This window comes from Octodon degus, unplaced genomic scaffold, assembly GCF_000260255.1.
Source record: "Octodon degus isolate 3935 unplaced genomic scaffold, OctDeg1.0 scaffold00126, whole genome shotgun sequence".
Lineage (NCBI taxonomy): Eukaryota > Metazoa > Chordata > Mammalia > Rodentia > Octodontidae > Octodon > Octodon degus.
Window position 1 is genome coordinate 562655 of NW_004524702.1, and position 17333 is coordinate 579987.

General features: G+C 52.7%; 1 protein-coding gene across 3 annotated transcripts in view; it reads left to right on the forward strand.

Moving 5' to 3' along the window:
* The window catches only part of Myrip (myosin VIIA and Rab interacting protein), a 173579-nt gene extending 167633 nt beyond the window's left edge, over positions 1-5946 (forward strand). For all 3 annotated transcript variants that reach the window (XM_023700819.1, XM_023700820.1, XM_023700821.1), the window contains 4 exons: positions 1774-1878; positions 1988-2048; positions 3201-3313; positions 4301-5946. In XM_023700819.1, the coding sequence (XP_023556587.1) occupies positions 1774-1878; positions 1988-2048; positions 3201-3313; positions 4301-4333 (312 nt within the window). In that variant the 3' untranslated portion in view covers positions 4334-5946. The remainder of the gene's footprint in view (positions 1-1773; positions 1879-1987; positions 2049-3200; positions 3314-4300) is intronic.
* Positions 5947-17333: the final 11387 nt, after the last annotated feature.

Sequence of the window (17333 nt, forward strand, 5' to 3'; positions counted from 1 at the left end):
CCCTTCAAGCAATCTCTGTGCACCTTGTCTTAGTAACTTTCCTGCCGTCAGAACGCAGTACCTGACACCCGACTTGGATAGGGAAAAGTTTATTTTGGATTGCATTTGGCCAGCTTCAAGGTGGGAGCGGTGTCAGAAGGGGTGGCAGCCAGGAAGTGGAGAGGGAAGGGAGCAGCCGAGAGGGAGATGGGTCCTGCCGACTGCGGCCAGGCCCCGGGACCACCTCTGCCAGACCCACTCCTGCGCGCGAGGCGGTGTAGCCCACAGGCCAACCTGCTTGGAGAGCCCCTCCTGACACAGGAGGCTCCTGGGCAGCTGGGCCCAGGCCTACACGTGCCTCCGACAGCCTGAGAGGCGCTCGGCGAGGGGCAGAGGTCCCGTGTGGCCAGGGCAGCACGGTGGCAGGAGCTGCCGCGGGCTGCCGTGGGTCGCGGTGTGAGCTCCAGGACTCCAGCGCAGCAGGCGCGCGTCCTGCCTCCCGACTGTGGTCCCTGCCTTGCCGCTCACGTTCCACCCGTGCGGCGGTGCCGGCCGAGGCGGGCGCTGCAGCCGTGAGGTGTGAGGTGTGGAGCCGAGGCCGGCACATTCAAAGCGCCGGGCACGCGCCTGGCGCAAGGTGGCCTTCCCAAGGCCGAGATGCCTGCCCGGGTCGGACAAGGGCACAGATGCGGGAGGAAGGCGGGAGCCGCTCAAGGACACTGGGTGAAGGGGTGGACTTAAACGGGGGCTCCCGAGCCTCGCCCCAAACCCCATGGCTGCAAGTGTGGACAGAGTCGCAAAGAAGAGCGGGATGCGGCTCGCGGGGCGCCGAGTGCCAGACCCGCCAATGTTTTCTGTCCCCATCATGAAGTAACGGGCTGGGCGTGGATAGAGGACAGCTCTCCGCTGCTCACCGACTGCAGCCTGAAGCCCAGACCTGAGCAGCCGGCCCCGCCTGGCCTCTGGAGGGCACACCTCGGTGGATGGCGCTGCGAGCTAGTGCGCACGCAGAGGCCCAGGCCGTGCGCGCTGAACGCCGCGTCACTGCATGCCCCAGAGATGGCAGTGTGAGCAGAGGGGAGCCCAGGGAGGTCGGGCCTCGCGGGCGTCCCCAGGTCGCAAGAGCAGCTGCCCTTGGAAAGGATCGGCCGTTCTCAGGACCCCTGAGCTGGTGATTGCAGGAGGCTAAGGAAAGGGCAGGCCCACCCCAGTTCTCAAGGCTCCCCTGGCCTGCAGTAGATTCCTCGCATGGATGCCCTTCTCCTGTGACATGGTACATCCTCTGCGACATAACCGGGGACATGAGCATCTGCTTTGGGACCTCCAGGACTGGGCGGAGGAAGCCCCGCTAGAGCCCAGCCTCACTGTGGTGGTCGTCCTGGGCTGAGAATGACAGAAGCTCGTGGTGAGATGGAGCCCCGGGCTGCTGTTCCCACAGCTCCTGTCATGGGGGCACACTGAGCCCCATCCCCGTGGGGGTGGTGCCCCTGCCTCCAGCACCTCAGGGAGACCTCAGGCCTTCGCAGGAGCGCCCTGAGCATCCCCCATGCTCCTCCACTCCGGGTGAACTTCATGGCCCCTGGCCTCCACCTATCCAGCCGTGCCCTAACAAGGTTGTTGGCCTGCACTAGAGCCACAGAGGAGAATCAAGTTTTCAAAGTAAAGTGTCCTCTTTTCCACCTGCTCAGGACAGAGTGCAGGAAGGAGCACGCTTGAGACAGATCTGATCCTAGTGGTCTGTAAAGCCCAACCCTGCCCATCTCCCTGCTGACCCTGTCTTTCTGTTGCCTTCAGATTTCAGATATCGAGAGCCGGATTTCAGCCCTCACCATCGCAGGCTTGAACATAGCACCTTGTGTGCGGCTCAGGAGGAAGCGGGACCAGAGGTACGGAAACCAGGTGAGTGGTCCCTCAATCCCTAGGAGGCCCGGGCTGGAGAGCCACAGGACAAAGGACAAAGGACCAAGTCTCTGGCTCACAGGTGCACTGACTGCTGTGTCATTCGCAGGTGCAAACCATAGACACCTCCAGGCAGCAGAGGAGGAAGCTACCTGCTCCACCCGTGAGAGGTGAGCGCCAGTGCGACCCACTGCAGGCCACCAGAGCTAGGCCCGAACCACCGAGGTGGGGTGCCAGAGCTCTGAGCATGGAGAGCAGCCTGAAGGGGAGTCCACACCCAGAGCTGTCCTTGCTCATCTTGGCTGGGGACCCTAGCAAGAAGCCCTGGGACAAGGGCTGGAGTGCCCAGGGATGGCTTGGGAGGCAACTGGGAGGGGAGAGAAATGACCTGGGGGAGGACAGACAAGTACAGAGTCTTTCACTCAGGATTCTGCTCTGGGAAGCAAAAACCCGGGGAACCCCTGGGAGACACCTTGACTGCATCTCAGGGTTTCCCCGATGCAGGCTGGGAGGCCAGGTGTTTGAGCTTCAGCTGCACCCAGCTCTGGCTAGGGTCACTGCCTGAACCTTCTCACCCTGTTGGAGAGGCCAGGGACAGGAGGACAAGATGCCAGACAGGGTCTGCTTTAATCAGAGGATACTGTCAACAATGTCCTTGGCTCAGGAGCCACATGATGATGACACCAGACTTGAGAATTAGATTGCCAACCAGGCACATAGTGAGTCATAGGATGCAGTTGGAGCCTTGGTTTTGCCGTGTGGCGTTCGGTAAAAATTTACTGAGTGCTTGTAGTCTCCAGACCCCTGTCCATACAGTCTTTGCTCCGAAACCCTCAGGTCACATGGGATCCACCATGATCAGGCATGGTGCAGGTGACATGGATGGTGTGCCCCCAGGCACACCTGGGGCGGGGGGTCTGGGCCACTCTGGTCATCAAGCATGAGCACGCTTGCGCAGCCGTGAACGTCCACCCTGCCGTGATGGGCGGTGACTTCATGGGCCACAGACCATCCGGATCAGGGTTTGCAATCAGAGAATTTAGCGCCAAAGCTATAAAAACACAGACTTGGGCCCTTTTGTATTTCAAGATTGCAAGTAAGAATTGAAAGACTCTGAGCTGCCTTTTCCAGGAAGGCTACCAACTGTGCCTTATATATCTGATCCATCATAAAAATAAGTGCAAAATTAAAGAATCTTCAGTCAGCCTATGAAAAGAGCAGCATAGCACGGCGGTCAGCCGTGTGCGCACCAGCCCCCTGGTCTACGTCCCCCCTAACTGGTCTCTATTCCAGGTAATGCTGATTCCAATGTCTCCTTTTAGTTGAAAACGTTGAAGCCTCTTCGGTGACCACCGTTAAAACATTTAACCGCAACTTCCTTCTCCAAGGCCCCTCGGCAAGCAGGCCCACAGAGAGCGGCCCGCGGGATCTGATGGTAAGGCCCCCTCTGTGCTCCGCTCTTGCCGGTGCCTCGAGGGCTCGCAGCTCTTCCTCTGTGGTCCCAGCAGCAGCCCAAGGAGCACCCTCCCCATGGGGCTCAGGTCTGCAGGGTATGGGCGGCCGGGCCAGCCAGGGCACAGGGAGCCAGTGTGGTGGTGGTGGCCTAACAGGTGGGTGTAGCCTCTATTTCCAGCTCCTCGTAGAAACCAGGTTTGAGAAATGAGAACCAAGAACTATGCACACAGAAGGTAAGGTCTGCTTGAGGTGTGAGTTGTTAACCTGTCTTCGGTCCATATTCACCTTCCGAAATTTCTTGTTAGCCAATTATCCGCCTTCCTGAAAGGGGCAGCAACTGCCACTCAGTGAGGTGAAGGGAGAGGCAGCAGGTGACTCGCAACTCGGGGCAGGTGCCGGAGTGCACTGCCTTGGGCCTCTCAGGAGAAGGGGCAGGAGCCGGCCCCCACATGGGCAGTCACAAGCAGGCAGTGAGGTCACAAGAAGCCTCAAATGGGAAGACACACAGTATGTGCCAAGCACAAGCAACAAACAAGAAAGAGCAGGAACACCTCTGTCAAATAACACAGGACTCCAGACAGACAGCACTCAGGGAAAGCCTGAGCCTTTTCATCCTGAACCAGGCAAGCCAAGCTCCTGGCTGACCCAGCCCTGGTGGGACGGCACCATTTACTGTGTGACTTTGAACACCTTTCAGCTTTCAGCAGCGCAAATGCACCAGGAACAAGTGCCAGTTACAGAACTGAGCAGTGCAATTATTAAACCTTGATTAAAATGTCTGACTACACTTTACAGATGATCCACTTTCTAAGCATCAGTGGACCCTATAAAACTTGATTTTATACTGGCTTGCACAGGAAAGCTCGATGCATTAAACGTATCCATGGTAGAGCTCTTTTCTGGGACCACAGTGCTGAAGGGGACCAACATGCGCAGTGGCTCAGGAGGTGCTCTCTGTCGCCCGCAGGAGCCGGCCCTGGAGACTGCTGGGATGTACTGACACCGTGGAGCACACTGCCAGTGACCACTGCCCGGCCCACACGACAGTGCCTTGACCAACAGCCGTGAGCCCTCACAGGTCCACCCAGGGAGGCCCAGGAGGCCGTAGTAAGGCAACACAGGGTTGCAAGCCCTCGCCCAAGGCTGCCGTGGACCCAGCCACTGCCTGCTGCTCAGCCCCAGGCCCTGGCCTCCACTGTGCTCTCTGCTGGAGAGACGTCCTCCACTGTCCGCTTTGCTCTGTGTTGTCTTTGAGATCTTCTTCCCCTTGTCCTTCAGTTCAGTAGAATTCTGTGTCCTTGACTGTCCTATGAAAAGTTGTTGGAGGGGATAAAGGTGGGCATTGTCCCTTGACTCATTGCCAGTGCTTACTCACCTGCCACAGACAGCGTGGTCCAACAAATGTCAGGGCAAGTGAGGGGCTCCAGTGGGGAACCCAGAGCCAGGAGACATGCAGCCATGTGCTGTGACAGCGTGGCCTCCCAGCCACCTCCCTGGAGGCTGTGAGTGCCACAGGGCTTGCTAAGCTGCTCCCAGTTATAGCTGAGAGCAATGGCCTGACTTGCCCCCATGCCTGCCGTGGATCCAGAACGTGTTCTGCTGAGATTTGGGTTCTTCCAGGACCTCGGGACATAGCTCACAGACAGTGCCATTAGCCCATCCCTAGTGCCCTGTCCGGGTCACCACAGCACAGTGGGTGTAGCCCTGGCCATACCCAAAAGAGGTCAGGTAAACGACACAGAACCAACATGAGAACAGTTTGTCCTCCCAAATTTATGTCCCAGTTAATGTTCAGAAAGGTAACAAAATGATCTTCAAGACAAAAATAGGTGAAGGAACAATACCTCTTGAGAAACATTGTTAGGGAGAAAAAAGGACCCTGTGAATGCAACAGGCCCATGGAGGGACAGTGTGGTCTGTCTGCACTGGCTCAGATGCATGCGGACATGGTGCATTCTCCCGAGCAAATGGAATTGCACTCAATTAGCTGGGTGCTGGCAAGTTTTCAACGCTTGCTCCTGCCATACAGTGGCTCTAGAGAAGGCAGAGAAGGGCGAAGGAGCAGGGAGCCAGTGCTGACCCGGCGCAGTGGGCAGGAGGCAGCGTTCTCGCTTTGACCCTTAACCCTCTGTAGCAGGTAAACCCACTTCTCAGATCTGAAAACAGAAGCCCAAGGAGGCCAGTTTTTCTCAGTGTCACAGCTATGGGCTCAGTAGCTGGAATGCCTCACAACAAGGCACAAAGCCTGGCTCTTTTTCACACTCTGTTCTTTTGCCCCGCGGTGTGTCCCCAGACCTGAGCTGCTGCTGGTGCCAATGTTCACCTCACCAGGCCTGCCGTCCGCTGAGAACGATTCATGTCCATGCTGCGTGTGCTGTGGCCGAGGGGCCTCTTTGAACACGTAGACTTTCAGCTCTTTGTTCCATTGCTGTGGTTCAAAGCAAAGCAAAGCAAAACAAGATACTAATTTTTAAAACACAACAACAAAAAAACCCCACAACAACAACAAGAAAAGATCTGACTTCCAAAAAGAACATTTTCTTTAAGAGGCATGAAAATCAACTCTTGTTGTGTTACAGTGTTAAAATACTCAGTTTTCTTGACAAAAAAAAAGTGTACTATGTAAGCCTTGCAAAAAAGAAAAAAGAAGCCTGCTCTATGGCATTTGAATTTTTATAAAGGTTTCCTTGTGCCAAATAAGTGCAAAGATTTAATTTACTATTTAAAAACCATAAACATATGTTATAGTTCCAGAAGAATTATTTTGTCATCAAGTGATTTTGATCTTTAGTGTCAATATTTATATTCAGATTAATTTTTATAAATGAAACTATTTTAGAGGTTTAAGAAAATAAGGAGGGAACAACCTCTGATGCCTTCCTAGAGTCATGCTTGCCTCCACATCATGCACACTGTCAGCGGAAATGATGAAGAAGTCAAGTCACTCATGAGAACAATGCACGTGGAGCTCTGTTGCCTAGGAGGGTGGGAGCAGGAGGACGCACTGATGCGCCCTCCTTGTGGCGCTGCTCCGACATCCACGTCCCTGGCCTCCCCACCTCCCTGGGTCTCCACTGCGCTGCTGGCTTCACACTCATTCCATGCTCTTCCCTCTGAGCAGCATTCTTCTGGCTTCCCAGGACTTCTGAAACCCAAGTAAAAGCCTTTTTAATCCCAAAACACTTGTATTCTGGATTCCTATAAGACCAGCACCGCATGGATGATACTGAGGTCTGCTGCAACTGGAGCAGCAGCCAGGCCCCCTTGAATGATAGCATAAAGCCTGTGCATGCCTGAATGGATGAGCACTGCGAACAGGATCACCCTGGGGAACAAATTCCCTAGAGAGTTCTGGAGCACAGTGCCCTGGGACTGTCTTCTCCAAGCAATCATTCACTTTTTGGGGATGTTTGCTTTTGATTCTCAACAGAACTTGCTAAAATCCCAAGCAATAGCTATGCCACAGTCTCAACACTGGGCCGCTTTGAAATTTCCTCTGCCAAATTAGCTGCCTGCCACCCTTGATCTCAGTCCCCAACAAAGTCACAGGATAGGAGCAAAATATAGACAAATTTTCTGACATAACATAACACATATAACCTGCCAGTGGAGTCCTTCACCCAACTTAAACTTGAGCCTGGCCTTTACTGTCTGCATATCTATAAGCACTCTGATTTTCTGAGCTCCAACAACATTCCACTTTGGAGCTCTGTTTACAACATTCTAGTGCTTCTCCGGTACACATCTCCAAACCTTCCCAAACTCCTACCACAAACCAGTCCCAAAGCCACCTAAGCTACATGGACAGGTAACATACAGCAACACCCCCACTTCTGGTACCAAATCTTTCTTCATCATCATGAAAGGTAAACTCTTTGAATTCAGGACATTAGTGTTGGCAGGACAGCAGAACTAAAGACACTCATGGCAGAGGACTTCTAGAAGAGCTTCAGAAAATGACAATAATGATGGGATAAATCTGTTTCAAGTGAGGGGAGAATTTTGAGGAAGATTAATAGGGATATGCCCTTTACTATTGTTTTGGTTACTTTTCTTTCATTGCTGAGATAAAATACCTGACACCCAGAATTAATGGAAGAGAGTTTTATTTAGCTCAGTCTGTGGCGGTTTCAGGCCCTAGTCAGCTGGCTCCGCGGCAGAGGGGCACATGGGGGTGGCAGCAGCTCATGGCCGCAGAAAGCAGCAATAGCAAAAAGGGAGAAAAGCAGAAAGTAGCCCTCTTGCGTATTGCATAGGGTGGAGGTAGCACCCAACTCAATCTCATCACTGGAGCATGAGTTAATCGAAAACTCTAGAAGCCAACCGAAGGAATGCATGATATTTCACCCCTGGCTCCCCAAGATTCGTATACATCCCTTTATGAAAAAGGTATTTTAGTCCACCTCTAAGAGTTACCAGAGTCCTAACAGTTTCAGCAGTGCCGAGAAGTCCAAGTCCTCTCCAAGATCAAAGGTAAACTCTTAGCTGTGAAACCTTGTACAAATAAAAAGTCCAACACTTCCAACATTCATTGGCACAAGATAAATACCATTCCAAAAGGTATAAACAAAAGGATACAAAGCAACGGGACCAACACAAGTCCAAAATATGGCAGAACTAGCATTAAGTCCTGTAGTTCCATGTGGAACGTCTTAGGCAATCTGTGGTAAATTGTAAGCTTGAGAGGGCTTGTGGGGCTCTGTCCCCGTGGCCCTTCCAGTGCTTATAGTTTTCAAGGCTTCTGTCTTAGGCTTGCTCTGCTCAATCCTCACAGCTTTCCTTAGATGATTCATATTCCTGGTTTTCTCAAACTTCTGAGGTCTTCACTGCACCTTTCCTTTCACCCTCATAGCTTCACACACTGCCCTATCAGGGGGACACACTGCCTTGTGGAAGCTTTTTTTATCTCGTAACTTAAATTCTTTTTTTTTTTTTTTTTTTTTTTTTTTTTTTTTTTTTTTTTTTTGTTTTTTGTGGCACCATGGATTGAACTCAGGACCTTGTGCTTGCCAGGCAAGCACTTATTCCACTGAGTTATCTCCCCAGCCCCTCCATAACTTAAATTCTGCATGCACCTAAAACCAGCACCATGTGGATGAAGCCAAGGTCTGCTGCCAGCTGGAAGAGCAGCCAGGCTTTCTTCTCTCTTGGCTGCACTGTCAGGAGCCTAGATTGCTGAGCACTCTGACCTTGATTCTGAGGAATAAATTCCCTATGCCACTATCACTTTAGAACCTGATATGGCTGCTAACACAATTCTGGAACATAGTGTGGCTGCCACCATTCTGGACCATGGTGCTCTACAGCTCAGTCTCAGGCAAGGTCTCTGGACATGAGAAAAATGCAGACAAATTTTCTGTCAAGCCAGAACATGCATCATGTGGACTCCAGCACAAATTCTAATCCTTCTTCCCAGAAGAAACCTCCCTGTCTGGTGCTTGGCTTATGGGAGTGAGGGCTGCACCTGCTCTAGGACGGGCAGCCTGCGTGTGACATGAGGGAGGGAAAGAGTCTTCTCTCTCTCCCCTCCCTTTTGTTGGTCTTCATCAGCAGGATTTCTGTTGGCCTTCTGGTCTTGTGGCCGGGATCTCCCACAGAACAGCCTGACACATTCCAGCTCTACTCTTTCAGGCAATATCTCTGCACCTCTGCAAGCTCTTCCCGTAGGTCATCCTAAAGACTCTTGGACCACATGGTCAGGTGGAGCCATAACAATGACCCCACTTCTCTGGTACCAAATTCTGTTTTGGATACTTGTCTCTCATTACTGAGACAAAAACACCTGACACCCAGAATTAAGGAAGAAAAGGTTTATTAGTTCACAGTCTGTCGAGGCTTCAGGCCATACTCAGCTGGCCCCAAGGCAGGTGGCACCTGGGAGAGGGCAGCCGTTCATGGCTGTGCAAGACAATGAGAATAAGAGCAGAAAGGGGAGAGAGAGAAGACTCTCCCTTCCTCGCAGTGCACGCAGGCTGCCCACCCTAGAGCGGGTGCAGCGCTCACACCCATTGGCCCCCCACCAGACAGTGAACCAGCCACAAACTCTAAGCTCACCTGCCCCATGACTGCATGGGGCTTGGGCAGGGGCACGTAGACACAAACCAGACAACTGCAATACAGCTTTCAAAAGTTCTGAATAAGCTTCTGTATCTTTATCATACTTTGCTTACCAGAAAAATTGAGGCCTGGGATGGAACTGGTGAGCAGCACAATCCCCTCCTGAGCCAGCCCCGCCGAGGACACTGTAAGGCTCCTCACAAGTGGTGACAATGCCTGAATTACTAAACCCACAGTAACAGTGCAGTTCTCCCACTCTTGACATGAGAACAAGTCCTCCGCGGTGATTCTCCAGCCCTCCTCTGTACATTGGCTGCCGCCCAGCTGCCTCTACTATATTCAGAATTCAGGTCAGCTGTAAGCTGGTCTCTCTCCTCTATAGCCTGAGTCAAATCTGTCTTGCATGAGGCCAGCCAAAACCCTCACCTGCCACTCTGATGAAGAGGACCAAAGGGACCAAGGCCCAGACAACATGCATAGGCAAATTCAATTATTCTGTTTTAACTTCTTTCTCTGGAAAACCCTCCTGAAGGTCTATAGCCATGATCAGGATCAAGGAGACCCTAATCAGAGCTGCTTTATACCTGCTCTGAATTGTCACTGAAGGTCAAATGTTCACCCGTGAGTTCTTCATTGTCCCACAGTGTCTTACTCCTTCACTAGGAAGAGATTTACTAGTAAAATAAAGGGAAATTCTCCAATTCTGGCAATCGCTTGAGGGATAAAGCCCTATCTCTGAATGGGGTGGGGGTGGGCCATGGACAAAGACAAGGTTTGGGGAGCAGGCTTGTCTGTCACATGCTTGTGTTTGATGCTCAGGAAACCAGACCCACAGCAGTATGCATCCACAAGCATATGTGGGCTTACTGGTGGATGTACTGCTCCTAGATACCCTGCTGGGCCCTTTATAGCAGGTGATCAAGAGGGGCACAACATGGGGCTGCATGGACCCAGCAGACGCTGCTTGCTGGACAGGAAGAGGGCTGCCACACAGGCATGGGGCTGCATGGGGCCACACTCTGAATAGAGACCTTAGTTCTCTGGAAAGGTCAAAAGGGCCAATCATACTCTGGCAAAAGTTGCCTACAGTTTTCTGATCTGGGCTCGATATTGCCAGTTCCCCTCATGAACTCAAAATTAGGCTCAAAGTCCATTCAGGATGTTATATGGTGGCCTTTTCTACCTTAAAACCAAAGTGGCTGGGCCCCTGTCCAGTGATCTTGCTGCACTGACTGCAGTAAAGGTGGCAGAGATAGATAGCTAGTTTAAGACTACCCCTGCCTCAGTTGTCTGGGGGAGAAACACTGCCCAAAAGAAGAAAGCTACTCCTGTGAGCCTCTGGAAGACCTGGGGATCCTCTTGAAACAGCAAAATCCCACTGCTGCTCCAGATGCAGATAATTAGAGTAACAATGACCCCTCATCCCCAAGAGCTTCACAGAGCATTCTTTGAGACTTCTGTTTGTTATTAGAACCATGATGTGAGGGGCTGGGGAAATGGCTCAGTAGGATAAGTGCTTGACTGGCAAACGCAAGGATCTGAGTTCAATCCCCGGTTCCGCAAAAAAAAAAAAAAAAAAAAGAACCATGATGTGGACAGTCTTGCGAGGGCTACAGCTCTCAGGGGCTTGGCAGTCTATCTGACTCCCTCTGTACCATGCTTTCTCTTCCATAGGAAGCATGTGTTGCCCACTCGAGGCGCCAAGGGAGATGTCTGAGGGTGAGGTCCCAAGTTAAAGAGCACAAGTGTGCAAGACATCAGCAACAGCAGCAGGCAACGTGAGGCAAAGCGAAAGCCACCTGTGTCTTTACTGCACAATTCTTACACAGTTTGCCATCTGATATTCACATTCTTACACAGTGCAGGGACCAGCACGTGTCGGCTTACCTGCAGTAAGCCACAGTTCCACATCTGTAGCGCACTATGTACCTGCACTGAACAAGTTGAGTCACATCCTCAGGTGTCCTTAAACCCCTGAGCTTTAAAGCAGTCTGAGTGGTTCCCCCCATTCCACCCCCTCAAAAATTGGGGGTATAGAAATTTAATATTTTATATGTAACAGGGCACAAGTACCTTTAGATAATAATCAAGAACCATGTGGTTTTGTAAATGCACTTTTTAACTTGAATAGTTTCATCCACAAGCAACAGCAAAGCCTGGTGCACGACATTAAGGCCTGGGCCATACATTGAACAAGGGCTTCAACCTGGAGGGTTGCATCTACGTTCCTGGTCCATGGTCAGATGCTGTTCCTGGCAGTCAACCATTGCAATGCCTGGTCAAGGCACTGTCTAAGTCATTTCCCAGCAAGAGGAGGGGTTTATGGTCAGAACCATGATCTCCTACATGGTCAGCATTTTGACCATACTCCCACACATCTCACCATAGGTCAGCACCCCACACAGGACAGTTCTCTCTGTCACTCCTAAGCTGCCCAAGCCAGCAGCCATAGCGTCAGATCCCCGCAAGATAGCTCAACTCTCCATGTACTCATGTAAGGGGTCTTTTTATGCATTACAAGTAATTACACTATCCACAACTCTGCCCATTGGCTTAACCTGCCTGTTCTGGTTTAAAACCAGAGTACTTGTCTACTGGGCTGGACTACGAGCGCTGTCCATGGTGGGGTCGAGTCACGGCTAGACCCAGCAGTACATCCAGTGTTGGCCAGAGGTCCCTCTTTCTACTTTGTATAGGAACTAGAGGTCATGCCCTGTAGTCCATCCTCCTGTGGGTTCCTGGACCATGAACATTGTGGATCCCAAAACTGTTGCCCATTCAGCTACCAACAGGCTGAGAAAGCAGCCCACCATTGGAGGTGCATGCCCCCTGTGCCATGCCACTCCTGGGACAGGCTGAAAACATCTGTGCCTGGCCCTCCATAGGTGTCTTGTCCATCTTGTCTGGACACTGCCTGCTGTCCTGGATGCTTTCACAGGCACACAGAGCAGCATGCAGTGCTGCTGTTCCTCAGGGAATGCCCTGACGCAGGGCATGGGGAGTAGTGAGGCTCCCACTGAAGACAGTGCCCTGCGCCCAGCTCTCTGCTGCCTTTCACAGCTGAGCGCAAAACCCAGCAGGGGGTTTCCACCTTCCCTGTTTTTGCCACAGGCCCCAGCCAAATCTACCATCATCCACATTGATGGTTAGAATCAATGACAAGGTAGGGTCAATGACTCGCAGAGCTTCCTCCTGTGTGGCAGCACTCTTCCTGTCCAGCAAGCAGCTTCTGCTGGGTCCATGCAGCCCCATGTTGTGCCCCTCTTGATCACCTGCTATAAAGGGCCCAGCAGGGTATCTAGGAGCAGTACATCCACCAGTAAGCCCACATACGCTTGTGGATGCATACTGCTGTGGGTCTGGTTTCCTGAGCATCAAACACAAGCATGTGACAGACAAGCCTGCTCCCCAAACCTTGTCTTTGTCCATGGCCCACCCCTACCCCAAAGCTCCCTTTGGACTGTGCACTGCAAGGCCATCAAGCTAACATAACTTCACTACAAAACAATGACAGAGTGTGGCTTGCCCGGGTACCCAGGTCCTGGTCCACCAGGCCACAGCACACAGGTGGGCTATGCACATAGCCTTGTGGCAGCATCCGGAAGGTCCATTGTCCACACTCCCACATGAAGGCAAGTGGGTCCTGACTGCCAGTGTCTGGGTGAGGCCTCTCAGTCATTTTCCATGACCCATCTGGCTCCTGCACCAGCCACACTGAAGGGTTCTGTGCAGGGTATATCAGCCTCGCTTTTTCCAATTTCAAGACAGCCTGTGCCACTTCCTCATGGCCTCCGGGCCGCTGGTACTGCTCACACACGCAGCCCACGTGGCCTGTAGGAAAGTCAGCAGTGTGTGGTGTGGATGACCTCAGACTACGGTCTTTACCACGCTAATTCGCAGCCAGGAGTCTCCCTGCATGGTGTCGAGCTGAGTGCCTGTCAGCGTGTCCGTGCCCAGTCTGTATTCAGCAACTGGGGAAACAAAATCATACAGGGGTGGAGGCAAGCGCCCGCTAGCCAGCGTCACCTGGGCCTTTGGGACCTCGATGCAGTGACCTCCACACCCTTCTGTGCATGCACTAGGTCCTGTCTTATGGTCCGGGTTGCCCCATAATAGCACTGGCTCAGCTCTGGTGCCACCGAGGCGAGTACACACTGCACATTTACTGGGACCAGTAAATAGTCAGTTCCACACAGGTCTCCAGTCTCCTGACTGACCTTCAGGGACCCTACGGCCCTTCCTCGAGGAGACGGCCCCACTTGATCGGGCCCTCCTTTTTCTCTGCCGGCACAGCTTTTGCAGGTCTCACCTTTCCTTGGTGCCCCATTTCCATGTCGCCCGGCCTGACCAAAGCATCCTGGATTGGGCAATCTGTAGAGGGGCTGGCAGGACTGCCACCAACCCGAACGTGCAGCTGAGCCTCAACGGGACCATGTCCTTTGTACATGCTGCCAGCCGCTCCTCATCGCAGCCATGGGGCTGCGGCGCAAACCTCAACTGCCGAGTGCCCGCCTCACACAGCACCGCTGTCAGGCTTGACAGCAGCTTGCTCCAGCAGCCACCTGCACTCTCCCAAACAGGCGAGCCACTGCCATCAACCAGTCTGCCTCCGTCTGATAGCTGCTCCTGGGGCTTCTCTGCACAGCCTGCAGAGCCTGTCTCACAGAAAAGGCGCCAGCTATTCGGGACCTCTGTGGGCTTAACTGGGCGTTGGCAGCCGGATGTTCCCAGGCAGTCATGCAGGCTGCTCCACTCACCTTCTGCTTCAGTTGCTTTGCCAGCTCCTGCAGCCCCACTTCCCTATAGGTTGTGTTCACTGTGTGTTTGTTGTGTGCCGGCTGAGGTGGGCAGCCCTCCCAGCCCTCCTCCCTAAGGGTGCCTTAGACCCCCTGAGCTCTGAAGCAGTCTGAATGGTTCCCCACAGCACGGAAATCTTTGCTCACTGTATCTATCATGGTGCACCTTTTAAGACAGACCAGAAAATATTCTCACCTATTCCTTCTCCTATTTGGGCCCTAGGACCTCAACCCAGTAGTAAAGTTTACCCCTTCAAGGTTTCACATGGCGACCCAGACTACAACTTTGTCCCCCTGGGCAGGAGCACAGCAGCTCTTCACATTCAGCACTGAGTCCTTCACTAGTGTCTGCTGACAGCGCTTTTGTTTTGTCTCAAGTTTCCTTTCTTCAGCCCAGCCAGGCAGCACCAGCATCCTGCGGTGTTTGGGGCACGTGATCCCCAGAAGGTGGGTCTGCACCCTTGCACTCAGAAGAGGCCAAAGAAGGTCGAATGAAACAGGGGAGACACACGGCAAGAGATCAGGGCATGGCCAGCCCGCTGGGCGAGTGAGTGGGACCTAACAATCAGAGACAGCCGGGGCACAAGAATAAGGAAGAAGTGCCCAGCCCTGCACTTGGGACCAATCAGAAAAACGCCATCTTTAACTCTTCTGGGAGAGATCAAGCAGATGCAGGTCGGCCTCGATGTAACACCAGCCTAAGCAATAGGGACACAAAAGATGCCACCACTGAACACAGCCATGCACTCTCTTCTACTCTTACTTACAGAACATACATCTCTTCTACCTTTAATAAATACAAAGTCTTGCTAAAAACTAAGTATCTGTCTTTAAGGCATAAGAACTGGATAGTATGGGGTGGGGAAGCCTCCGCTTTCTCAAAATAACGGTGCACCACCATTCGTGGTCCTCCTCCAGGAAAGGAGTGGCGAGGCTCCCACTGGAGACTCTGCATGACTTTCCCAGCCACAGTTTTTATACCTATTTTAGCATAAAATGAAAGAAAATAGAATTAACCAATGGTCAATTTGCGCCATTTGACTTGCTCCCCACAATTAGCCTAATGAAGTTAGCACAGGCTATAGAGAAGGATTTCTCTCACACAGAGGAACACAGCATTAAAGCAGAACCCAGAGCTTCTGTCATGGATGTGAAACTAAAATAGGTGTGGTACTGGGGCTACTGCAAGTGGAACCTCTCCTCACTCCTCCAGGCAGGCTAGAGGTGGCGCACTAGTCCCGATTATTAGGATTTCTATCTGGTTCCCCTCAAGTCCCGTGTGCTCACGGGGGCGGAGGACGGGGGTGACTGGATCGCAAGGGCAGGGGCTCAGCAGCGTAAAGGCTGCATTTAGAGCCGGGTGTGAGGCGGTCGTCCTGGGGCACTGCCCGGCAGGGTCTGTCTTCTGCCGCCGTCCTGCTTGATCTGATCTCACTCAGCGCCCCATGGCCATGCCCCCGTGCCTTGGAGCAAAGACCGAACTCTGCAAATTATGAGCTGGATAAGCCACTTCTCCTTAGGATTGTGGGTGTCAGGTATTGTGTCTCAGCAAGAAGAGGGTGACTAAGACACAAATATTCTTTAAATATTTGTTCTACATGTACTCACAGGAGATGCTAAGCTCTCCAAAAGGCAAAAGCGGAGGGGTGGGGTCTGAGGGCAGCATTCAGCTCCTTCTCACTTGTCCCAAGCAGTGGGGACCATCTGTGGTGAGGCAGCAGGGGAGGGAGGAGGTGGTGCAGAGGCTGCTGTCCTCCTGCCCGCAAGAAGAGAAGAGAAAGGGGAGGGCCTTGACCTCCTCTCCAGAGGCCTGTGACCTCGCTTCCTCCCTAAGCCCCACTCTCCCAGACCTCACCATTTCCCAGCAGGGACAGGGCTGAAGACCAATCCTCCACATGTGGGAGACATGTGGAAGACATGTCTAGGGGACATTAAATCCACATGACAGCACTGAGCACTACTTACACAGAAGCTAAGGTTTGGTGGTGAGCACTTCAGACAGGAGGAGTGAGGGACCACCAGCGGATCATTTAAAACCTTCCCTTGGCAGACAGTGCCTGGCCAGGATCTTGCTTTCCCCTAGCTACCACCCCAAACCCCATTCCCATGAAACAGACCTGGAGGCAGTGCCGAGAGCCCAGCCATACCTTGTGAACTTGCCAGTCAGTCCCCAGCCGGCAGCTTGGAAGTGCGCACTGACCAAGCCATGTGTGTGACCACAGTCCTGTAAAAGAGGAGGTGGTGACAAAATGTGCTCACAGAAAGTAACAGATGGCTCTCTTTGTCTTCTGAAGTAAACACAATGTGAAGATCTTTCATTCCTGTGAAACAAACGTTGGGTTTGCCGTGGCAAAAGACACACAACCACTATGCAGATCCTTGGCGGCTGCCGGCGGCTCCGCTCCTGGACTCACCACCTTCCCACTCAGTGGCCTCTGCCATCAGGTTCTTCCTGTGCTCATGTGAGAAGCACAATGCGAGAAACACCTCAGCAGAGTCAGGCATTGTTTATCCCCCATTTCTCTCAGAATGGGGGAACTATGAAAATACCAACACCATGACTTCCGAGATCACAGAGCAGCCCGCTTCCGGGGAACACTTCCCGGGGACACTCCGTGTCACTAGTCCTTGAAACTCACTCCTCTATCCCCACTCTGGGAAGTGCACACCACCCTGCCCTACTGTTTGAACTTGGCGACATGGCTTGCCCCACCATGGGCAAAGCCATCTCCTACCCTTGCCCACATGACTTGCTCTGACTAGTGGGTGGCAGAAAAGCCACGGGAGAGGCTTGCAACACTTCATGGGATGGGGCTTGGCGCTCACATTTCAACATTCAGGACAAGGACATGCCCGGGCAGGCCACTGGTCCAGGGAGCAGCCCCACACCACAGGTGCAGCTGACACAGAAGCCCGGCTCAGCCCCACCAGAGCGAGTAAAGCTCCCAAGGCATCCTGCAGACTCACAAGCAAGCATGCGTGCTGCTCCCTGAAACCCTGAGTCTGGGGTCCTCCACTGCACAGGTTACTGTGGCCAGAACTACACTCTGAAAACTTCATTTTATCACCTTACATTTATCCTGTTAGGAAGGAACTGATGAGTATTGAAGAGTAGGAAGACACACCCATCCACAGACTTGAGGGCAA